The sequence below is a fragment of the Schistocerca cancellata genome, chromosome 5, assembly GCF_023864275.1.
Source record: "Schistocerca cancellata isolate TAMUIC-IGC-003103 chromosome 5, iqSchCanc2.1, whole genome shotgun sequence".
Taxonomy (NCBI): domain Eukaryota; kingdom Metazoa; phylum Arthropoda; class Insecta; order Orthoptera; family Acrididae; genus Schistocerca; species Schistocerca cancellata.
Genome location: NC_064630.1, coordinates 65,173,410 through 65,198,982, shown reverse-complemented (window position 1 = coordinate 65,198,982; position 25,573 = coordinate 65,173,410). Strand labels below are relative to the sequence as shown.

Genomic DNA, 25,573 nt, shown 5'->3' with positions numbered 1-25,573 from the left:
ATTATTTTTGTTATCATAAATTGTAAGCTGTGGCTGTACCATAGCAGGTACCTTATTTGTCAATTAGACTGTGTGTGTAGATGATTTGACTATTACATCCACATTGAGAATTAGAAGACATATATATGTCAATCAGTGCTAATATAAAACATAGATGTGAAGTGCTGAACAGAGTATCACTTATTGCATCCTATTTTACGTTATTAATTTGTGTGTGTATACAAAGTTTTTGTGTGACACCATCATATGTGATTTAAGTCTTGTTTCTCATGGTAGATCAGATTTATCTTTTAGGTTTGCACTTAGACTTGACATGTGAGCCGTTTTTTTCTATATGATTTTTTCTCTATAATCTCGCCGTTTCTTTCAGGGACATAATAATACAAGGTACTTCATCAAAGAATGGAAAATCCAGCATGGAATGTGTTAGAACTTCAAGTTTAACACATATATTTAGGAACGACACAACAACACATATAAGTCACAGAGTCAGTTGACATGTGTACTCGTTTGCATTTGAATAAGCACTGTCTCTTAGTCTAGCGGCCGCTGCTCGGCTGGCCGCTTAGGTGGTGCAGCTGCTGCATGGCTGGCAGACAGCGCCGCACGTAGAGCACGCGCGTAATTGCGCGGCGGCACTTTGAACGATCGGCGAGTCACAAAGTCACAACACTTTTCCCCCCTTTGAAATTGTTACACTGGTCTTGATGGAGGTGTCCTGGAGATGGCTAACATCCATAGGCGTCGTTTGACTCGCCGTAAAGTCTCGAGGAGGCGGCTTCCCGTACGGACGGAAGTGTCCCCGATGATAACGGATCGAGATGACAGGAGACGTAGGGGTCGAATCTGCTGGGGCCCCATGCACCAATCTGCCCATTGTGGCAAGGCCAGTTGATATGACAGGAGACATGGGCGATGCGTCGGCGTCCATTGGAGGAGGAGGCGAGTAGATTCGCTCAGACAGAGGATGGTCCTCCGGTTCCTGCATGGGCATGTCTCCTGGTGGCGTCCGTTCTGGTGCTGGCATCGTGATGACGGTGAGAGGCCTGCATTGTGAGTATTGAGAGATGCCAAGATCCCGAGCATCAGGTAGAGCCAAAGGTGGTGTGGCGGCATTCGGAACAGGCGTTGCTGGCACCCGAGGCCGAAGCTGGTCCGAATGACACACTGCAACACCCGTGTCCGTCTGGATTTCATACAGGCGTCTGCCACGGTGTCGTAAGATGCGGCCCGGGCTCCATTTTGGCTGCCTGCCATATCCCCGTACCCAGACGAGGTCGTCGGCGGTGAACCGGCCAAGTGAAGGCACCCGCGGCCGTGAGGTGGAAGGCCGCAGAACATGAAGTAGCGTGCGGGGTTGTCGGCCACGTAAGAGCTCAGCCGGGCTGTGGTCGCCCATGGGGATGAAACGGTAAGACGCCAGAAACTGGAGAAGCGCCTCATCAGTAGCAGAAGAAGTCAGAAGTTTCCGCATCTGAGCCTTAAATGTGCGGACCAGTCGTTCAGCCTCACCGTTGGATTGTGGATGGAACGGCGGGGCCGTGACATGCGTAACGCCGTGATGAGCACAAAAATCCGCAAATCCGGAAGAGGCAAATTGCGGATTATTATCAGTAACAAGAGTAGAGGGGAGGCCTTCCAAAGAAAAAATGCGGGCGAGAGCACTGGTGGTTGCCGCGATGGTAAGTGACGTGCAACGTACAATGAAAGGAAAGTTAGAGTAGGCGTCAATGACGAGGAGCCAATAAGTACCTAAAAAGGGGCCCGCAAAGTTAGCATGAATGCGCTCCCAGGGCTTCTCAGGCGAAGGCCACGGTGACAAAGATGACTTCGGGGCAGCAGCCTGTGACGCACAAGGGCCGCAGGCAGCGGCCATGTGTGCTATTTCAGAGTCGATGCCAGGCCAGTACACATGACGGCGCGCCAGAGATTTTGTGCGAGACAAACCCCAGTGCCCTTGGTGAAGGAGGCGCAAGACCGAAGCACGCAAAGGCGCAGGTACCACAACACGCGGCGAAGCATTGTCAGTGGAGAGGAGGATAACACCATCCCTAGCCGTGAGGCGGTAGTGCAAAGTGTAGTAGTTCCGCAACGGATCAGAGGTCTTAGCGGACGGGCGATCTGGCCAACCCTTCTGAGTACAGCGTAAAACCCGGGAGAGGGTAGGGTCAGAACCCCTAGCATCCGCCAGCCTGTCCCCAGTGATGGGGAACCCGTCCACAACCCGCTGCTCGGCAACATCCAGGTGGAAACACAAAAGTTCGTCCCTATCGAATGCGTGATCAGGACCCATGGGAAGGCGAGACAGAGCATCAGCATTCGCATGTTGAGCCGTTGGCCGGAAATGAATCTCATAATTGAAACGGGACAAGTAAAGAGCCCAACGCTGGAGGCAGTGTGCAGCCTTGTCGGGAAGTGACGTTGATGGATGAAACAAGGAAACAAGTGGTTTGTGATCCGTAACAAGATGAAATTTTGAGCCATAGAGAAAAACACCAAACTTATGAAGAGCATAAATGATGGCCAAAGCTTCTTTCTCAATTTGAGAATACTTTTGTTGGGAATCCGTGAGCGTTTTGGAGGCATAAGCAATGGGTTGTTCCGAACCGTCAGAAAAAAGGTGCGCAAGGACTGCCCCAACCCCGTATTGAGAGGCGTCTGTGGCAAGAACAAGATGTTGGCCAGGTCGATAAGTAGCCAGGCACGGGGCCTGTTTCAGCATAGTCTTCAACTTCTGGAAAGCCGCTTCACATGACGCAGACCAGTGAAAAGGCACGTTTTTATGCAACAGGCGATGCAACGGCTGAGCCACCGACGCCGCAGACGGTAAAAACTTGTGATAGTATGCTATTTTCCCCAAGAAGGCCTGCAGTTCCTTAACAGATGTAGGGCGAGGAAGGGCATCGATCGCAGCGACAGTTTGTTGAAGCGGACGAATACCATCCCGAGAGAGTTGAAACCCCAAGTACGTGATAGGGGCCTGAAAAAATTGTGACTTCTGAAGATTACACTTAAGACCGGCGGTCTGTAAGACATTAAAAAGTGTACGGAGATTTTGAAGATGTTCTTCAGTGGTGGAGCCAGTGACAACAATGTCGTCCATGTAATTGATACACCCAGGGACAGGGAGCAATAATTGTTCCAAGAATCGCTGAAAGAGAGCAGGGGCGCTAGCAACCCCGAATGGCAAGCGTTGGTATTGATAGAGACCGAAAGGCGTGTTAAGGACCAGAAACTGCCGGGAAGCAGCGTCGAGAGGAAGTTGATGATAAGCTTCTGACAGGTCAATTTTAGAAAAATACTGTCCTCCGCCGGCCGCGGTGGTCTAGCGGTTCTGGCGCTGCGGTCCGGAACCGCGGGACTGCTACGGTCGCAGGTTCGAATCCTGCCTCAGGCATGGGTGTGTGTGATGTCCTTAGGTTAGTTAGGTTTAAGTAGTTCTAAGTTGTAGGGGACTTATGACCTAAGATGTTGAGTCCCATAGTGCTCAGAGCCATTTTTTTACTGTCCTCCAGCGAGTTTAGTGAACAGTTCTTCAGGACGGGGCATAGGGTAAGTGTCGATGAGGCATTGAGCATTTACAGTGGCTTTGAAATCGCCACAGAGACGAATATCCCATTGGGCTTAGCAACTACAACGACAGGAGAGGACAACTCACTGGAAGTGACAGGAAGCAAGACCCCTGAAGTAGTGAGACGATCCAACTCCCATTTTACCCGATCACGAAGGGCTACAGGAATGGGCCGAGCCCGGAAAAACTTAGGCCGAGCAGTGGGTTTGAGCGTGATATGAGCTTCAAAGTCGTTTGCACGGCCTAACCCAGGAGAAAAAAGGGACGAAAATGTCGTCGACAACGAATCCAGTTGAGCATAAGGAATAGCGCCAGAGACAATATTGACAGAATCATCTATGGAGAACCTAAAAACGCGAAAGGCATCGAAACCAAAAAGATTTTCTGCATTGCTCTGGTCGACCACAAATATGGGAACAGTGCGAACGACGGATTTGTAAGATACCTCAGCATTAAACTGTCCCAAGAGAGAAATTTTCTGTTTATTGTACGTCCATAATTGCTGAGTGACAGGGGACAGGAGTGGAGAACCCAGCTGAAGATACGTCTGAGAATTAATTATAGTGGCAGCAGAACCGGTATCCACTTGCATGCGAACATCTCGACCAAGGATTTGGACAGTGAGGAATAACTTCCCTGAAAGGGAAGAAGTGCAATTGACAGACCACACAGATGGAAGTCATCATCGCCATCCATCATAATCGTCATCAACTACTACTACTACTACTACTACTACTACTACTACTACAGCTGATCTGCACTTGATTCCTGGTTGTGTGATACCTAACTATCTGTTCAGTATACAGTGTGGTTTGCAGGTGAAACAGTTTTTGCCACCTGAATGACTGTTTCTGGAGTGTAGTACGTGCTTGACATATTAAGTGAGACCCTAAAATTCTCCATCTGCTAATACAGATCAATAAATCACCATCCAAGATTGTGACGGTCAGTGGAACCTCTCATCTAAGCATTTCACCTGACTACAAACCAGCAAGCAAACCACAGACAGTTCTGAAGACAGTTCAGCCCACTAAGGAGCACTTATGACAAGTTCTTCTTCGATGCTCTCTTTCATTCCCAATATGTCTTGAGCCCTGCTGGTAATTTCTCCTTCTCCTGTGGAAGGGGCTCCACACGTTTAGAGATTCCAAGTGATGGAGTCCAAGACTCTACCATAGCACAACATTTGGAATGATCTTCTACCTTAAGATCAGAGATCCAAGCCGAGTCAAAGTCCTTTAGTACTTCATTAAACCACAGGCTTCCACTGTTGTAGCTTTTAACCAATGAGAAGATCTTATTGGTAAGACTATTGTTGTTCATTCGTTGTAGGTGCCCATAGAACTTGGGCCTCCTATGTCGCACAGTGGTGTTGGCTGATTCTAACTGTTGGTACATTTTTGGAGATAATGCTATCACAGGCTGTGCATGAATCCTGTGGGGTGAGGCTAGTATTCTTTATCCCTTATCCTAACACCAAGAGGAAGCATGTGAACAGGCATCATCCGTGTTGACGTGAGACATGAAATGCAGCTGGCTGCACTCTGTGCATACAGTACATGCTGACTGAGCCTCTTCCACATCTTAGACAAGGCCCCCGATCCACCCAGCAAGCATATCAAGATGACAAAATCAGCTCACATTATAGTAATACTTGCAGAATGTGCAGAAAAATAGAAAAAATAATGAACTCTTCTGAACAGAGGTAAATAGACAGTTACTTATTATTTCTGCAAAGAAGCACTTAAAAAAAACAACTAAACTAAACAGTGTATATGAATTAAATACTGTTACTGCTGGAGGATGGCCTCTAACGTACGAGATGAATACAACTGACACTGAAAAATGATCTGTGTAGACAGAGTGAAAAATAGATTATGTGCTTAAACATTCTAGAATTTCTGTATCTTTTCATGATGCCAAAATTGGAACAGTCAAGTAGAAAAGCAAAAAGCAAAGTCCTGTCTTAGTTACAAAAGCGAAGTCCTGTCTTAATTACAGTATACATGTACCCCTGTTAATATACCATTTTCAAAAAAATTACTCTGAAAAATAAATAAATGCCATGTGTAACAGAAACATTTATTATTAACAAAATATAACTGTGAGCATTCCGTAAAATACCAGCTATGTTATTCTGTTAAGTGAAGCAAAACTTCTTGGAACTTGGAATATGTTCAGTAGACAGAAAAACAATAAAGTATTATCAATTTGTTAAAGCAACTAGGGATCATGCTGTCTCAGAAGTGAAGAGTATGCAAGTTGAACAAAGCTGCAAAATATAGTTTCCTGTGATGTGACCATTAACTTAAGCAGTGTTGATCTGGAAAGCTCAAATTCTGAACTGATTCATTAACTGCTGCATGGCAAGAGCTTCTATTGTGAAACCAATTTGGGAAAGTGTCCAAAGTTTTATAACCGTGAAATAGAAGAGGAAAAAGACAGCTATCAAATTAAGAATCATTTGTAGGTGAGACACAAAAGCCATTTAGTTTTGTTTGTCACTTACTAATACTGCCAGTATACATGAGGACAGTAGGATAAGATGGGTCTCTCATGGATGTCTTGTAATAACTACCCATTGTTCATAAAATAAGGAAAGGTAACCACACACACATAGTTGACCGATGTGTGGCACTGGTGGTTGTGGTTTGTCTTAGCATGAGTGTGTGTGTGTGTGTGTGTGTGTGTGTGTGTGTGTGTGTGCGCGCGTGTGTGTACTTTTACTAGAGAAAGAGAAAGAGCTCTAAAGCTGTTGTAAATACGATTTTCAGTAATGTGTTTCTGTGCACTACACATCAGTTACCTATAGGTGAGTGGTTGCCTTTCCCTTATTTTACTTATTATTCCATCCAGGAATGACCCATAAAATGAATAGAACCATAAAACCATACAAGAAAAAAACTCGATAAAATCTAAGTCCTCCCACTGTTCAGTTATTTTGTACATACTTGTTTGTAATAACTTGAACGCTATTCATCCTCTGCTGCCAGTGCAGTCACAACGTTTGTAATTGAATGTATATCTCAATAGTGTCTTGTTTGGCAGAATGGCTCCCATCCTGTTTGTTCCCTTCTCTCTCTCTCTCTCTCTCTCTCTCTCTCTCTCTCTCTCTGGTTTCTTTCCCCCACTTCAGATTTTTGTCTGCAATTTCATGACTAATATCTACTGTATTGTTATTTATATTTAATGATTATTTTCTCATCAGTTGTTAAAATTCCTAACTCCACAACCAATACCTCCCTATAGTTGAAATAGTTGAAGTATTTCTTCAAAATTGTACAGAGTTATGATCAACAGCAAATGAGTTGTGTAGCAAACAAGATAATAATAATTCTGTAGCAATGTATTCTCACAAAGCTTTTATATCTGTTTACTGTTTGTTATCATCATAGTGACGTATCATGCCTTCACCTCTGATGCTTTAGCATAAAGACAGTATTGTGGATGAATGCTCAGGAGAGTGCAAGCAGCAGAAGAAGCAAGCACAAGGGCTGAGGGTTACCATGGGGAAGAGGTGTTGTGGAGGGGGCAGGGGTACGAGCTGCACTTTCATCTCACAGTGCTGGCACTAGATGTTCTTACTGGTTTGGGATGACATGGCATGGGATGAGATGGCACAGCATGGCAGTCACTTTGTAATGCCTGTGGTATATGTAGGTACTGCATTGCTATAGGGGTCCCTGATTCAGGATATTGTGAACAAATAGTGCAGCTGCGCTTTAGGGAATTGCGATATTCATATTTTTATGTTGACAACCTCTTTGTTTTAATGTCATGAAACAACATGACATGTGGCATTTGTCACTCAAAAAACACAATATCAAACATCAACTGGCTTATTTTTTGGACTCCTTACTCAGATGTCCCTATTATGGTCACAGTCAGTGCAATCTATGTAGCATGTTACGTTAAAATTCAGTTTTCGCCTTGTAGTATGCATAGCAATCACAGCTTTTCCTGAATCTGTCTAAGATTTGTATCCTTTAAAATTATAAACCCTACTTGTGAATAAAGTTGGTCTTTAATGCTATCTGTTGGTCTCACTTTTGTACATTTTTCTCTAGATGGTTTCTGTGTCTACAAAGTAATATGTAACAATTTTTGCACAGCATATATACCACACTGTTGCCATTGAAGGGAATACAATGACACTGTCACAAACTCGATCCATTGTGGAAACAAGAATGGCCATTGGTGGAAAGAGTATTATGGAACACAATGAAATTCTAGGACTTGATGCTGCTTTAAAATATATAAATGCCACTCTTGTTAATAGGTAAGAACTGTGTTTTTACTATTACCTTAGTCTCAGACACCTGTGACTTCTAGAACAGACATTGTGCTAATGCATTTAGGTGCGAAGATAAGTTTATCTTTGCAAGTACTTTACTCTTGTATTAAGCAAATAATATCTGTACTCTTATTACTGTTTGACTAATTTAAGATACCTTACTATTAACATTGCAACAAGCTGCTGCAGAAAATATATTGAGTCTGTTGCGTTAGAGAAATTAAGGTAAAGGCAAGTTGAAAATAGGAGATACCAGCATTTGAATTGAGAAATGGATAGGCATACAACAGAAATGAAGAAAATGCGACATATTACTTACAAAGAGAGTCCAGTGTTCAAGCGTACAAAAATAGTAATGGTAGTTGACTGCTCCAGAGCTGATATATACTGCATTGGCTTGAATATAAGCTGCACTTAAATAAAATATAAGCTCTGTCCATAATTTTGAGGTGAGAGAAACAATCGATAGGCTCAGTGTTCATTATATGAGTACTCTTAATTATATTTTAATGTTGTAATGTTGATAAATTACACAGAAGCACTAGCCTTCTAATTAGCCTATGCTGATGTCACTCTTAACTCCTGCACTGGCATTTGTCATTATTCCATCCTGAATTTTCCATTGTTTGCAGTATTTCAATGGACAGAGAGACAAGTTGTTTGCATCAATCTGTGGCACTAACCGATACATCCATGGAATTCTATCTGTGATAAGTTTGTGCCAGTTTGATTCTGACTTTTATAGTAAGCACATGCACATTGTGACATTTATCCTCCATCACTGTATGATGCATATATTTGCCAGTGTTAGATGGTTGTCATTAAGGTCAGGCACATTCAGTGCACCCTCAGTAGGTCAAGCTTGAGAACAAACTAGTGGGTTTGAAACTAGTCACCAAAATATATATACACCATCTGTGACAGATTTGTAATAATCTCTTCATGAAATAAAAGGTTGCTAGTCCTACATCAACAAAATGTTGAAACAGCTACATGTTGATTGAGTGAATGAGGGTCTTTCCATAGCAGACAGCAAGTCCTGGAATTCTTCATGGATTTTATCCTTCATTATCTTACCAGTTGTGGATGCTAATCTCAGGTGCAAGTTTTAGTAGAATTAAACAACATTCCAAGTACCAGCCAATTGTTGTTGTGTTTTCCATTTTGTTCTGAGTATTATATGTTGCTGTTGTGGTCTTCAGTCTTGAGACTGGTTTGATGCAGCTCTCCATGCTACTTTATCCTGTGCAAGCTTCTTCATCTCCCAGTACCTATTGCAACCTACATCCTTCGGAATCTGTTTAGTGTATTCATCTCTTGGTCTCCCTCTACGATTTTTACCCTCCACACTGCCCTCCAATACTAAATTGGTGATCCCTTGATGCCTCAGAATATGCCCCACTAACCGATCCCTTCTCCTAGTCAATTTGTGCCACAAATTTCTCTTCCCTTCTCTCCAATTCTATTCAATATCTCCTCATTAGCTATGTGACCTACCCATCTAATCTTCAGCATTCTTCTGTAGCAACACATTTCGAAAGCTTCTATTCTCTTCTCGTCTAAACTATTTATCGTCCACGTTTCACTTCCATACATGGCTACACTCCATACAAATACTTTCAGAAACCACTTCCTGACACTTAAATCTATACTCAATGCTAACAAATTTCTCCTCCTCAGAAACACTTTCCTTGCCATTGACAGTCTACATTTTACATCCTCTCTACTTCAACCATCATCAGTTATTTTGCTCCCCAAATAGCAAAACTCATTTACTACTTTCAGCCTCTCATTTCCTAATCTAATTCCTGCAGGATCACCCGATTTAATTTGACTACATTCCATTATCCTCGTTTTGCTTCTGTTGATGTTCATCTTATATCCTCCTTTCAAGACACTGTCCATTCTGTTCAGCTGCTCTTCCAGGCGTTTGCTGTCTCTGACAGAATTACAATGTCATCGGCGAACCTCAAAGTTTTTATTTCTTCTCCATGGATTTTCATTCCTACTCCGAATTTTTCTTTTGTTTCCTTTACTGCTTGCTCAATATACCGATTGAATAACATCGGGGATAGGCTACATCCCTGTCTCACTCCCTTCCCAACCACTGCTTCCCTTCGACTCTTATAACTGCCATCTGGTTTCTGTACAAATTGTAAATAGCTTTTCACTCCCTGTATTTTACCCCAGCCACCTTCAGAATTTGAAAGAGACTATTCCAGTCAACATTGTCAAAAGCTTTCTCTAAGTCTGCAAATGCTAGAAACGTAGGTTTGCCTTTCCTTAATCTATTTTCTAAGATAACTCGAGGGTCAGTATTGCCTCACATGTTCCAACATTTCTACGGAATCCAAACTGATCTTCCCCAAGATCGGCTTCTACCAGTTTTTCCATTTGTCTGTAAAGAATTCGTGTTAGTATTTTGCAGCCGTGGCTTATTGAACTGATAGTTCGATAATTTTAACACCTGCTTTCTTTGGGATTGGAATTATTATATTCTTATTGAAGTCTGAGGGTATTTCGCCTGTCTCATACATCATGCTCACAAGATGGTAGAGTTTTGTTAGGTTGTTAGGCCTGGCTCTCCCAAGGCTGTCATTAGTTCTAATGGGATGTTGCCTACTCCAGGGGCCTTGTTTTGACTTAGGTCTTTCAGTGCTCTGTCAAACTCTTCAAGCGGTATCATATCTCCTATTTCATCTTCATCTACATTCTCTTCCATTTCTGTAATATTGTCCTCAAGAACATCGCCCTTGTATAGACCCTCTATATACTCCTTACACCTTCTCTGCTTTCTCGCTTATAACTGGGTTTCCATCTGAGCTCTTGATATTCATGCAAGTGGTTCTCTTTTCTCCAAAGGTCTCTTTAATTTTCCTGTAGGCAGTATCTATCTTACCCCTAATTATATGTGCTTCTACATCCTTACATTTGTCCTCTAGCCATCCCTGCTTAGCCATTTTGCACTTCCTGTCGATCTCATTTTTCAGACGTTTGTATTCCTTTTTGCCTGCTTCATTTACTGCATTTTTATATTTTCTCCTTTCATCAATTAAATTCAATATCTCTTCTGTTACCCAAGGATTTCTACTAGCCCTCGTCTTTCTACCTACTTGATTGTCTGCTACCTTCACTATTTCATCTCTCAAAGCTACTCATTCTTCTTCTACTGTATTTCTTTCCCCCATTCTTGTCAATCGTTCCGTAATGCTCTCCCTGAAGCTCTTACAACCTTTGGTTCTTTCAGTTTATCCCGGTTCTATTTCCTCAAACTCCCACCTTTTTGCAGTTTCTTCAGTTTTAATCTACAGTTCATAACCAATAGATTGCGGTCAGAGTCCACATCTGCCCCTGGAAATATCTTAGAGTTTAAAACATGGTTCCTGAATCTCTGTCTTACCATTATATAATCTATCTGAAACCTTCCAGTATCTCCAGGCTTCTTCCATGTATACAACCTTCTTTTATGATTCTTGAACCAAGTGTTAGCTATGATTAAGTCATGCTCTGTGCAAAATTCTACCAGGCGGCTTCCTCTTTTATTCCTTAATCCCATTCCATATTCACCTACTACGTTTCCTTTTCTTCCCTTTCCTACTGTCGAGTTCCAGTCACCCATGGCTATTAAATTTTCATCTCCCTTCACTTGCTGAATAATTTCTTTTATCTCATCAAACATTTCATCAATCTCTTCGTCATCTGCGGAGCTAGTTGGCATATAAACTTGTACTACTGTGGTAGGTGTGGGCTTCGTATCTATCTTGGCCACAATAATGCATTCACTATGCTGTTTGTAGTAGCTTACCTGCATTCCTATTTTCTTATTTATTATTAAAGCTACTCCTGCATTACCCACATTTGATTTTGTTTTTATAACCCTGTGGTCACCTGACCAGAAGTCTTGTTCCTCCTGCCACCAAACTTCACTAATCCCCACAATATCTAACTTTAACCTATTCATTTCCCTTTTTAAATTTTCTAGCCTACCTGCCCGATTAAGGGATCTGACATTCCACGCCCCAGTCCATAGAATGTCAGTTTTGTTTCTGCTGATAACAACGTCCTCCTGAGTAGTCCCTGCCCGGAGATCCAAATGGGGGACTATTTTACCTCCGGAATATTTTACCCAAGAGGACGCCATCATCATTTAACCATACAGTAAAGTAGTAAAGCTGCATGCCCTCAGGAGTATGCCCGAGTATTATATAGTATTGTATATTTATTGTGTCCACAATATTATCTGAAAGTGGCATTACAGATAAAAGTATATCAGTAAAATGTTTAAAAGACACAGACTTTATGAGAGTAAAGAATAGTTCCACTACCTTGAGCAGCCCTCTCTGACACATTTGACAATGTGACTACCACTTTCTAATGTGGATAAACTGTTGCAACAACTAAAAACAACTAGCCCCTTGTCGGACCTCTGTTAAAGCAACTGCAGCTGTTCTTTATTGTCATACATTTTAACAGTTTTGGGACTGCTTCAGCCAGAATACCTGGGAACCATGAACAAAACTGCTACTTCCATCCAATGTGATAACTGCAATCTGACTCAGGCTGCCGGAGTTGGTGGTCATGGGTGTGCGAGGTGTGGTTGCTTGTGTACATGAATGGTGTGTGTTTCTCTTTTCCTGATGAAGTCTGTGGCCGAAAGCTCTGTGTAAGTGTCTTATTGGACACACAGTGAACTGCGTCGGTGATAGAAAATCCAGATACCTGAAATGTACCCATCCTGAACAAGTTCTCAGCACCGGCATCAGCAGCGACCAAAAATATAATAGAATGAAGCACTGACTTGTAAGAGGCAAGTGCCATCAATTGTCCCAACAGTACAATGTTCTGTCTGTCGTAGCTGCCCAGCTTCCGTGTGGCCATTATCAAAATGGTGCAAGCCTAAACTCAAATGACGCTGCAGCAGCATTGTTGACATGTAGCTGGAGCACTTGCTAAAAAACCCTTAACTCAATAAACAACTTTGGAGCAGTCATAAGAATTGGATTCATGGTTTCACCCATGTCCATATCCTGAGCATCCTTCAGTGAATTACACGTGGAGGTTGATGTGGCCTTTCTTCTGGCAAACATTACAAGTAGTCCAGTATGTTCGTACTGGACAAGACAGAAACAGAGAATGCTAACACTGGTGCTGTAACAGTTGTGACTGCTTGCTGCTGGGCCCGCACATTTACTGCCACCACTACCACTTCCTCATGCAAGCTATCTGTCATCCTAGTGGGAACATCTTGTGACACTACTGCCTCATCGCCCCACACTTCAGTTTGGTCACCCACTGCTCGAGAAACTTTAAAAGATTGTGCTGTTTGTCAAAGCTCTGCAACCAGGGGTTTTTGCAGAATAAAGCCTCCTTGCGCACTTCCTCGTCTGGAGCTTAACAGATAACTGTGTCATGCCCCATAGTGTCTGCATAAGGGTCATTATGGGTATCAGTAATGTATTGACACTTATGGCTAGGGCTGTGAAGTTCGGCTGCCCAGGCCGTGTATGACTGGTTTGGTTTCTTGCAGCATCAGTAGAATTCAACTTGCACATCTGTGACATGCATTTGTTTGTGATGGTAGTTGGAAAGTAAACTGCACATGTGATCAGAAGTGAGAGCTGCCGGTTCTTGTAAAGAAGAAACCTGACACAGTAATTGATACATCTTAGGTGGAGTCCATGAGAGGAATAAGGCTTTGCACAAATTTGAGCCTGACATACCGAAAGCAAAAAAAATGCTATCTGGGTCATTTTTCATAAGCTTCCCTGATCCAGGTAACACTAATATGACTTTATTCATAAACCTGTGAATAATAATGGAAACAAGCTGTGATGAAGCAAGCTGGGATATTTTTACTTCCCCTCTGCTTTTTTTCACTTTTAACTAATTACCATTAACATAAATGAGTATAATCTGCATTTTCAAAAAATAGAAAGGTTGGCCCTCAGTTTTAAAGAATTTAACACTAGATCTAATTTTGTGCTTAATTTTATGTATGTAATTAATTTTCTAATTTATTTCAACTAGTACTAGTTAATATTTTTGTTATAGGCTGAAATAAGTAATTTTTTCATAACTTAAATTCTATTGTTGACTTCTAAACAAATATAAATTATATACTAATTATAAACATTTAGAAGATGATTACTAGTAATCTTAAAGTATCTATTTGGCTCTATTCGAAAACATGTTAGCAAAGCCAGCCCTTCATTAATTCCAAAGTAATTAACAGTTTTGTCAAAAGTATTGTTTGCATAATGATATCTGTTAATTTCATCATTTAAACAAATAATTCAGCCTAACTCTAATAGTAGAAGAAACTGTTAAAAAAATTAATTTTTCAATGTATTCAGTTAATTTAATGAGTTAAGTTTTAACTGTAATTTCTGTAAATTAACCTTGAAACAGTGTGTAGTTTCAGTACTTATTATTGTGAGGATATATAAGGGCCCGATTCTGTAATTTCTGTAAATTAATCTTGAAACAGTGTGTAGTTTCAGTACTTATTATTGTGAGGATATATAAGGGCCCGATTCTTCGATATGAGACAATCAGTCCACGGCTGAGTTTCAGATAAGGAACCTGAGTATGCTTAGAACGACAACATTGTATCAACTTAACAGTGAAATAAGTGTTACACAATTAGGCTGTGTGTTAAAACAATGACAGTGTCTACTCCATACATATCTTTTTATTCTTCAAGAAATGTGAACTACGTGGTTAGGCTTTTACTGCTTGTAGATGTTCAACAGGAAACTACTGAAGCAGTATGTGGATGTTCGCCTACAATGTATTAATGAGGCTTAGCGAAAGTTAAACAATAGTGCATTGGCTATATAACTATGTATTATTGGGGGGTTGTGAGCAGTGAAAGTAAAGAACTGTGAAACACAAATGTGCACCTGTTGGCTACATCATTTAAAGTAGTCAGTGTTGTACCTCCACAACCCATTTTTCAGCCAGTGTAGCAGCGTAGTTCATCGATACCGAGGACGACAAACAAACTAATAAAGCAGGGGACAGCATGTGGTGCCCCGACGTGAGAACTATTGTATGTGCACAATAAAACACAGCTTTAAGATCCTTCTTGTTCGTTGTAAGGGGGGGGGGGGGGGGATCCGCAATAGCAGCAAGCTTTTCTGGATCAGGCTGTATACTTTCCTCGTTAGTCCTGTGATCCAAAAATGAAATTTCTTTCTTTACAAATTCAGATTTACTTAATTTTAGTTTCATACCTCCGCTATACATAGCTCTTAGTACTTCATTCAGAATCTTATAGCGCTTGAACCATTCTGCCCTTGCTACGAGAATGTCATCTACATAGACCTTGGTTTCATTGGTTAATATCTCACCTAGCATCTCGTCAATAGCTCTGAGACCAAATGGCACCACACAGTGTTGGTAACACCTACCTTCATGTAAAAATGCTGTACATGGCCTGGATTCCTTGGCGTAACTGATACTCCAATAGCCATAAGTCACATCAAAAGAAGTCAGAAATTTACATCTATGGAACTTCTGTAAAATTTCATCTATGTTAGCTGGTCTGTCCCTCTCTCCTATTACAATTTCATTTAACATCCTGACACCACCGTTCTTTTTTACAACCAGAAGTGGGTCATTATACCTGCTGTTTGACCTTTCAGTAATCCCCCATGAGATCATCTTTTGAACTTCTTTTATCACTGTTTCCATTTTTGAAAATGGAATAATATAAGGTTTTTTGAAAAATGGTTTATGATCCTTAAAATTGAATTTGCACTGAAAATCTTTTACCAAACGTGGCCTGTCTGAAAATGCCTTACAGTTGCTCAGGAGAATACCTTATAATTCCTCCCTTTGATTATTTGTAATACCTTCAGTACCCTCAACTCTCTTTATTATCTCCAACCTCACTCTCTCCTCCTCTTCTTCCTCAGTAACCTGCTCAGTGGTCAAAACTCTTAATAGCAAATCTAATTCAGTTCCCACACACTTGTCCATACCTTCCATTGTACTTAAAACTAAACTTACCACTAGAAGAATCAATATTTCCATGCCATTTGCACAAGAAAATAGTTCCAAATATTACATCAATGCTGAGATTTTGAATCACCAAGAAATTGCACTCCAACAGCTGTCCTGCCAATTCCACAGTTGATAGTACCTCTTGTTTCACTATCTTTGATGGCTTACCCGTAGTACCAATAATTTTTATTCCTGAAACATGCACCAGTACTACATCCTCTGTGTTCTTAATAGATTCAAAAAATGCCTGTGAAATGCCATTAAAATCACTACCACTGCCCAGTAAACACTTAACATGTATCCCTTGAATCATTGTTGTTATTACAGGGGCCACATTTCCTTTTTACTTACCATATGATCATCTTCACACAACAAATCCTCATTAATCCTTTCCCTGGAAAAACTATCATCCTGCTTACCAAAATGATTATCAGACAAAGTCAAATGACATGTAGCATGGTCCTCTTCCTCATTACCACTCTCACACTCTTAACTCTTCATTAGGCCTAATATTATCTTGCTTTGCTCTCTCCTTACTTACCTCATAGCCATCATTATCAATTATAAATTCAAATACCTTGTCCTTATCACTACTGGATTCGTCACTGCTATCGTCATTATAACTCCTGTCAGAATCAGACCTGCTGTCACTTTCACTATCCTCAAATACTTGGCTATTAGTTGATCCTTGTCTCCAGTATTAGACCACAAAGCAAAAACCCGAATTTAATATGTTCTCTTAAAAATTTATCATCCATTTTGATAGTTTGGCGATACTGAGCAACAGCAACACACACTGGTTCATCACCTGATTTTATTATATTAAGTTCCTCCTCTCCCTTTTCTTTGCTACCCACACCATCACTCAACATCTCACTAGAATTAGAAATTACACTCGTCTTACTTACCCTTATCTGTGATTACAGCACATTTATATACAATTGGCTCTTCATCACTACCTGCTCTAGTGGAAGCCAAAACTGGAGCATTATCTAGTTTAAATGGTTTGATCCAGAATTAAAATCACTTTCTCCATTTCTTTTACTTGAATTTCTCCTACCATTTCTGTGCCCTTTCTGGCTATCCTCCACCCAACCATTCCTTGACTTTCTACTGTAATTAGTCCTGTTCATCCTATTTACCTGTATTTCTCTCCCTGATTGAGCATTGTCATCAAAATTCCTCCTATGATCTTCCACTGAGGGCTTCACCCTCTCCACTTCATCAACATAATTCAAGAAATCACTAATATTACCCATAGGGGCAGGTACAAGCAATTCTCTAACTTTCTGAGGCAACTTAGTTTCCAAACCCATAATTATTGATTTACTACCTAGCTCTTTGTCCAAATACTTCAGTTTGATTATCCAAAATCGTAAGAAACCCTTCACAGTACCCTTCCTAGAGTCAAATCTCTCTCCTCCCCAAAATTCACTCAAAATTCTCTGCTGCTTCTCTTTAGATCAATATTCATCTAAAAATGCTTTCTCAAAGCTTTGCCACGAAGTACAACTATCAGCTACCTGAGCTGCCCATCCATAAGCATTCCCCTTCAAAAAACCTCTCATAAATTACATTTTCTCTGTTTCATTCCACTTTTCAGGCAAATCATTAAATTTCCTAATGAAATCCAGTGGGTGCACTTCCCCAAATGGTTCAAAATTATTAAATTTCTTACAACTAACAAATGAAGGACTGTTTGTGGCACTACACACTCTATGCTTTTGATTTTGTACCTCTTCCATCTTTTTCTCTGTTTCAGCCAATTTTGAATCTACATTTTTATTTACTTTTACCAGTTTTTCCTCTACCACTACTCCACAGTTGGTTTTTACCTCCGTTTCTAAATCATTTTTAAACTGGTCGATTTGGTTCTCAAGTTTAACCTTGTTTACAGCACAAAATTTCCTGGCAGCTTTGACTGTTTTTCAGAAGCCTCTGTCTTCCTACTATAGTTATAACAAAGTTTCTTTCTCTCTACTACACATTTACTACTCATTAACGTTAATTTTTCATTAGTATTCTGCTGTACTTTCTTTATCTTTTCATCACAATCTTTAACTACTGCTTCAACCTTCTTTTTTATTTCTGAAAGATTAGAGCTGACTACCGTAAACTCCTTTTTAATTTCTTTCTTCAGTTCATCCCTTAAGTTAACCATGTCAGTTCTAATGCTGTCGGTTTTCTTTCCCACCCTACTAATGTCTTCTTTAATACTACTTTCCACCCTACTATGTCTTCTTTCATAATACTTGCCATCCTACTGATGCCTATTTTCGTGCTACTTTCCATCCTACTGATGTCTTCTTTCATACTATTTTCCATACTATTCAAACTACTCATAATTTGCCTTAACATCGCTTCAACTTTTCCATCTGCCATGCACTTTTGCTCTTGCTGACTTTCGCTAATAGATTCCTCCTCCTTAACCTTAATGACCTCGTCCACTTCAATACTGTTTTGATAAGATTTTGTATGTAATATTTTTTGTGTATAGATTTTTAACCCACTGTCTGTCATTGAATTGCCCAGTTAGCTATTTTCAATATCTATCTGGTCAATCTAATGAGGGGGTGATGTGATGAAGCAAGCTGGGATATTTTTACTTCCCCTCTTGTTTTGCCGTTGGCCTCCTTAAGATTAATTTTTTCATTGTTGACTAATTACCAATTAACATACATGATTATAATCTGCATTTTCATAAAATAGAAAAGTTGGCCCCAGTTTTGAAGAATTTAACACCAGATCTAATTTTGTGCTTAGTTTTATGTATGTAATTGATTTTCTAAGTTATGTTGACTATTGTTAGTTAATACTTTTGTAGTAGGGTGAAATCAGTAATTTTATCATAACTTAAATTCTATTGTTGACTTCTAAACAAATATAAATTCTATTCTAATTATAAACATTTGGAAGATGAATTACTAGTAATCTTATAGTATCTATTTGGCTCTATTCGAAAACATGCTAGCAAAGCTAGCCCTTCATTAATTCCAAAGTAATTAACAGTTTTGTCAAGAGTATTGTTTGCATAATGATATCTGTTAATTTCATCATTTAAACAAATAATTCAGCCTAACTCTAATAGTAGAATAAACTGTTAAAAAATTTTATTTTTCAATGTATTCAGTTAATTTATTGAGTTAAGTTTTAACTGTAATTTCTGTAAATTAATCTTGAAACAGTGTGTAGTTTCAGTACTTATTATTGTGAGGATATATAAGGGCCCGATTCTTGGTTATGAGACAATCAGTCCATGGATGAGTTTAAGACAAGGAACCTGTGTTGCTTAGAACGACAACATTGTATCAACTTAACAGTGAAATAAGTGTTACACAATTAGGCCATGTGTCAAAACAATGACAGTGTGTACTCCATACATATCTTTTTATTCTTCAAGAAATGTGAACTACATGGTTAGGCTTTTACTGCTTGTAGATGTTCAACTGGAAACTATTGTAGCAGTCCACGTTGATATGGTTGGTTATCGATTTAAGTACACATGTGTGACAATGCTATACTTGGCACACTCACACTCGTACTTACGTACACTAGTAACAGGGTACAGCAGCCTTTATAGGCATATATCTGCAAGCAGAGGTACCTTTGTTACAGTCCAAAGGATCGTAACAGCTGTAGTTTCCATTTGCTTTCAGCTGTTTGCAGTACCAACGTAGCCAGTTTATATGGATTAATGTTACAAGAGCAGGCCAGTCATTCACATCCAGAACTGTTGTCTCACAAACACTGAAAAGGTTGCTGCCCTACTTATGGAGTGTAGTCAAATAACATCAGCTGATGCTGAAGCTAATAAATTATGGAAGCGATGAAGTAGTTTAGCTATTTAGGCAGTAACATAACTGGTGATTGCCAAAGTAGAGGTGATATAAATGCCAACTGCCAATAGAAAGAAAACTTGTGGAAAAGAGACATATGTTAGCACCAAATGTAAATATAAGAATTACAAAATATTTTCTTCAAGTGTTGTATTTGTTTGGATTGTAGCCTTGCACGGAAGATAAATGTGGATTGTAAACAAGGAAAGAGTAGAAGGTCCTGAAATGTGGGACTACAGGAGAATGCAGAGTATATGGGTAGATTGGACAACTAACAAAGAGGTAGTGCATCAAACTGGAGAAATTAATGGCACAACTTGACTAAAAGAAGTGATCAGTTGATAAGACACAGTTTGAAGCTTCAAGGAATCAATTTGGTAATGGAGGGTAGGGAGTTGTAGGGGGAGACCAAGTCTTTACTATAGTAAGGAAGTTCAAAAGAAAGTGTTTGCTGTAGGTCTGCAGAGAGGAAGAGGTTTGTGTAGTACTGACTACTCTGGAGAGCTTTTCCCTTATTTTACTTTTTAAATAACTATTTCGTGCTGCATCCACGATATAATTTACAGTAATGATTCTTCAGGTAAACGAAAGCAAATACATGTAGTATTAATATTATGAAAAGGGTATTTGCTACTCACCATAGTATAGTGGAGATCCTGAGTTGCAGATAGGAGCAACAAAAAGATTGTCTGAAAGTGAGTTTATGTCAAAAATAGACCACACACACACACACACACACACACACACACACACACACACACACACACACACGAGATCACAGTATTTGGCAGTGTGTGTGTGTGTGTGTGTGTGTGTGTTTGTTAATTCCATCCTGGAGTTCCCATTTGTTAAATGTAGTATTAGAATTATTTGAAGAAATAAGTGCCACAGTCCAGTTAGGTAACTTTACTAGAACGTGGAACGTCGCTAGTAGTATTTTGAGACTGTGTTGTATAAACCAAATTCCAAGTGATCTCAAATTTAAATGCATCCATTTAAAACAAATCGTCAACAGACTGTGAGTAATATTAGCAGTGTGAAACATAATATAACCTTGAAGTTATTTATGACCAATTAGAAACCCAAACACTTCTAAATCATTGTGATCTTGTCAGTATGTACATATGGATGCTACATACAAAAACTTCTGTGTAACCAAAATGTCACAGGAAGCAGGTGGTTTATTACTGTTGAATCTGTTAATAGAAATTTTAGCGAAATTTCAAACTGATCTGAGTAAAAACCTCAAGGAGTTTTGGTCTTATGTAAATTGAGTAAACGGATCAAAATCATTTATGTGGTCATGCAATAGCCATACTGGCACTAAAATGGAAGAAAGGAGAGAGAAGGCCAAAATAATGGGTTTGGTCTTCCGAAACTGTTTCACTGCATAAGATTGTAATGTGGTTCCTCCGTTCAGTCATCACATCAACACCAAAACGGTAGATATAAAGGTAAGTGATCACAAAATAGAAAAACAACTATTATCACTTAGTAGTGGAAAAGCATCTGGACCAAATGAGATACTTGTGAGATTTTACAGAGATTATGCAAAAAAAACTTGCTCCCCTTCTAGCAGTAGTTTAGTATAGGTCACTGGAGCACATGTCATTCCTGTTTCCAGGAAGGGTCATAGGACAGATGCACATGCAGATAGGCCTGTAGTGTTGGTGTAAATCTGTTGTAGAATCGTGGATCTTCTCCATGTACTATAACGTTTTTGGATAATGAAAAGCACCTCTATAAAAAAATCAACACAGGTTCTGCCAACACTGATATTGTGAAGCTCAGCTCACTCTGTTCATCCTTGATATTCAGAGCACTGAATACATTAGTGCATAGGTTGAAGCCATGTTCCTTCACTTCTGGAAGACGTTTAAGACAGTTCTCCACTGTTGTTTAGTGAACAAAATACAAGCTTACCAACCATCAGAACAGATTTGTGACGGGATTCAGGACCTCCATGCAGACAGTACTCGACACATTCCTCCTAATAGAATAAAATTGACTGATGAAACGAAATTTTGGGCGTATTCTAAGGGAATGTTACAGGGCCATTTCTGTTTACAGTTTATGTTGATAATCTGGTAGATAAATTCAGAGGCTCCTTGGGAATTGTTGTGGTTGACACTCTTGTTTATAGGAAGGCTTCAATGCTTCTGAAGACTGTAGAAAATTGCAGGAAGATCTGCAGAGGATCAATGATTAGCACAGGGTGTATCAGTCAACCCTGAACATAAATAAATGTAATGTATCATTCCTAAATACATGAAGAAATTCACTACTTAACAATTACACTATTAGTGCCAAATTGGAATAACCTAAAGTGGAATGACAATATTACAGGAAAAGCAGTTGCTAGAATGAAATTCATTGGAAGAAAGTTTAGAAAACATCATTCATCGGTGAAAGAGGCAGCTTACAAAATTCTTGTTGGACCAGGACTTAAGTACTGCACATCAGTGTGGGACCCTTATCAGGTAGCAGGAAGGGATGGGATGATAGGACATGTGTTAAGATATCTGTGAATAACTGCCTTGGTACTAGAGGGAGCAGTAGAGAGTAAAAACTATGGGAGAAGAAATTCCTAACAATAACTGAGGACTTTGTGTGCCAGTGCTGTTCTTAGATGATGATAGCACAGGAGGGAGAGTTGTAGTCACCTGCATCAAACCTGTCAAGAGGACCACTTACTACTTACTACTACTACTACTATAATAATAATAATAATAATAATAATAATAATAATAAATGTTAATCGTAGGGAAGGGGAGAATATTTATTTAACTCAGAGAGAGAGAGAGAGAGAGAGAGAGAGAGAGAGAGAGAGAGAGAGAGATAAATCTTTGATTGTATTCCCATAAATATAGTAGGCATTAGTTCTTTTCTTTTCAGTAGCCTCGTAGTTTACCGCATACATATCTCAATTCTTTCGTGACATACTTTAAGGGTAACATTTATTTGAATACTTAGACTTTTGGCTTTGGAGTTGCTTTAGGATCAAGTCACTGTGTTGACAAGAAAAGGCAAAGTCACTTGTAGATGCTGTAGTATTTATTTTGCATATGAAGCACATAAATCACTTAAAAATGAAGCACTAAAAAAATAAAATAAAAGTGTGACAAGTATCCTGATAACTGGATTTTCTTTTAATAGTACCTGTGGTCAGATATGTATTATATAACATTGTTTGAATGTACTTGAAAGCTGAGCGATCTCACATGAAGTTTGTGTAGGAATGAATTACTGAAACAGTCTCAGTGTTCAAAGATAGCTCGTGATTCAATATTATGCTTGTTGTTGTAAATAATACACAAAGCACGCTGTCTTTGGTTTATTGCCCAATATAATTACTGCCATCTCCTTCGCTCCAGAAATACCATTTTTTTTCAATAACTACTCTTTGGAAGCATTTATTAATGTATTCTGCAGTTTTGAAGTCTCCACAGCCGATATTCTGCTGTGGATGTTCCACAAATCCACAACATATTTATTGTTAGTACCACTGTCCTGTTGGAAGATGAAATCATTTTCATCTATACTTCATGTACCTTTCGTGAACCAATGTCATGTTGTCGCTATTCCAGCCCATCTTTTATGCACCTCAAACAAGCTCTGAGTCACCTCCCTACATTATAGTTGAATTTGCTGTATTTAGGGGTTTTGTTGTAACTTTGAAACAACTAAATATCTCAAAAATGATTCATTGTACAATAAAGTTCTAGGTCAAAAGTTAATATAATTGACAGTAGTCTCTGCTACATATATTTCAAGTCATAATACTAGTAGCAAAAACTCTTCAGTGTCTTTTCTTTTTATAAGTAAATTATTTCAACATTAGATTAGAGAAAATGGCAGATCAACATAAAGTGCTAACAGCCACAGCTACTAAATATGACACTCAATCCCACTCCATGGGAATAGCTGTTACACATTTGGAGAGACTAGAGTGTAGCCCGTCCAATGCTTGAAGAGGTACTTTTAGTTGAGAGTGTCATCAGGCAAAGTCCCAACTATTCTGCACCATTGTTGGGTGATATGTTGGAGGCATGCTGCTCTAAAGGTCTAGATAATCTAGGTTTCAAAGATGCCTTCTCAGGAGCACTTTACCTACTGGCGTTGCCTCTCCCAGCCAGTACACAAAATAATCTGGGAATGTAACTTACCTAATGTCCACTGTAATAAAGACCTTTTTTTGTTTACAGGCTTGGAGCAGTAACTGTAAAGGATATCTTGGAAATTCATCGCAGAGTAATGGGTTTTGTGGATCCTGTTGAAGCAGGGACGTTCCGTCGGACACAAGTGTATGTTGGTGGCCATGTACCTCCAGGGCCACATGAAATTCAAGTTTTGATGGAAGAATTTGCACAGTGGTTGAATTCAGAACAAGCTGCTCATATGCATCCTATCCGTTATGCAGCACTGGCACATTACAAACTTGTTCACATCCATCCTTTTACTGATGGTAATGGGAGGACATCTAGGTTGTTAATGAATGCAATTCTTATGCAGGCTGGCTATCCACCTGTTATTATTCCAAAGCAAGACAGGCAGAAATACTATCAATATTTAGAACTAGCAAATGATGGAGATGTTCGTCCATTTGTGCGTTTCATTGCAGAATGTACTGAACACACGTTAGATTTATTTTTGTGGGCTACAAGTGAGTATGCAGCAGAGTTACCTGCATTGGAACAAAAACAAAGAAGTCGAATTATTGAACTATAATAAAAATTGAAAATGGATCTAGCCAAGAACACTTCTGGCAGCATCTCAAAGCTTTTTTTATTATTTATGTATTTATTTTCTTATTATTGTTTTCAGTCTTCAGGACAAACTTTTTCCAAGACTGCTGCTGAGTAACTTTCATTAGACAGAACAGTCATTTGCAGGACTTTCACAGGCAAAGCACTGCCGTCTTGTCTGTATTCATCAGGTTATACATTGAAAGGCTCTTGTGTGTACACATTCTGTAGAAAATATATTTTGTAAGAATCAGTGTGATACTTTTACTGTCACAGTTGTGTGCTGGGATATACAACAATGTATTTTCTATGCTCAGTAGTGAACTTTTTAAATCACATGATCTGAGAGCTGTTCAGAATTGAAAGTTTAACAATCTCTTACATGTTGTTTAGTTGTAATTCATTGTACGCACAAAGAACGAATGTGCTAAAATAAGTTTCTAAGAAACTGTTGTCCTTACCTGATAACTTACATCAGTATTACAATTTACAGCACATAAATTATGAATACTTAAAAATCTTAAACTGTGATGTGGTTAAGACCACCAGCATACTTGTAGTTATTTAATAATGTACTTATGAAGCAGTTTATTTATTTTTAAGCACATTTTCCAGTGTAAAATACCATCACTCATGTGCCAAAGATAATTTTATTGTGTCTGTGATACTATCATTGTTTTCGTATGTCAAATTAGCACATCCAAATCCTTTTATTGTGACAGCAGAAAACACTAACCTCAGCTTTTAGCCTTTATTGTAAGGGCTGTACAAGAAAACTTGTCAAGGTCATACCAGCAAAGGAGTAGTTCAGAACGAAAGGAATTATATAAATAACTTGGAAATGCCATTATATTTCTTATCTATCAGATCCATTTTTGTTTTACAGCATACTGGAAATAATGTGAAGTATCATATGAATGTACAAATCTTTAACATATTGCAGCGTGTCAGCAACTGTGAAATGTACAGCAAATAAACAATGTTTTCAGCCTTCAGTTGCAAGGTTTTAAAAAAAAAAAAAAAAAAAAAAAAAAAAAAAAAAAAAAAAATTACCTTGCAACTGAAGGCTGAAAACATTGTTTATTTGCTGATCATATGAATGTATTGCTTAAGGATTCTT

At 39.3% G+C, this 25,573-nt stretch overlaps 1 protein-coding gene across 1 annotated transcript in view; it reads left to right on the top strand.

Moving 5' to 3' along the window:
• Positions 1-25,300, top strand: part of LOC126187670 (protein adenylyltransferase Fic-like) — a 73,677-nt gene extending 48,377 nt beyond the window's left edge. Inside the window, exons 3-4 of the mRNA XM_049928902.1 lie at positions 7,684-7,850; positions 23,914-25,300. Of these exons, the coding sequence (XP_049784859.1) occupies positions 7,684-7,850; positions 23,914-24,436 (690 nt within the window). The 3' untranslated portion in view covers positions 24,437-25,300. The remainder of the gene's footprint in view (positions 1-7,683; positions 7,851-23,913) is intronic.
• Positions 25,301-25,573: the final 273 nt, after the last annotated feature.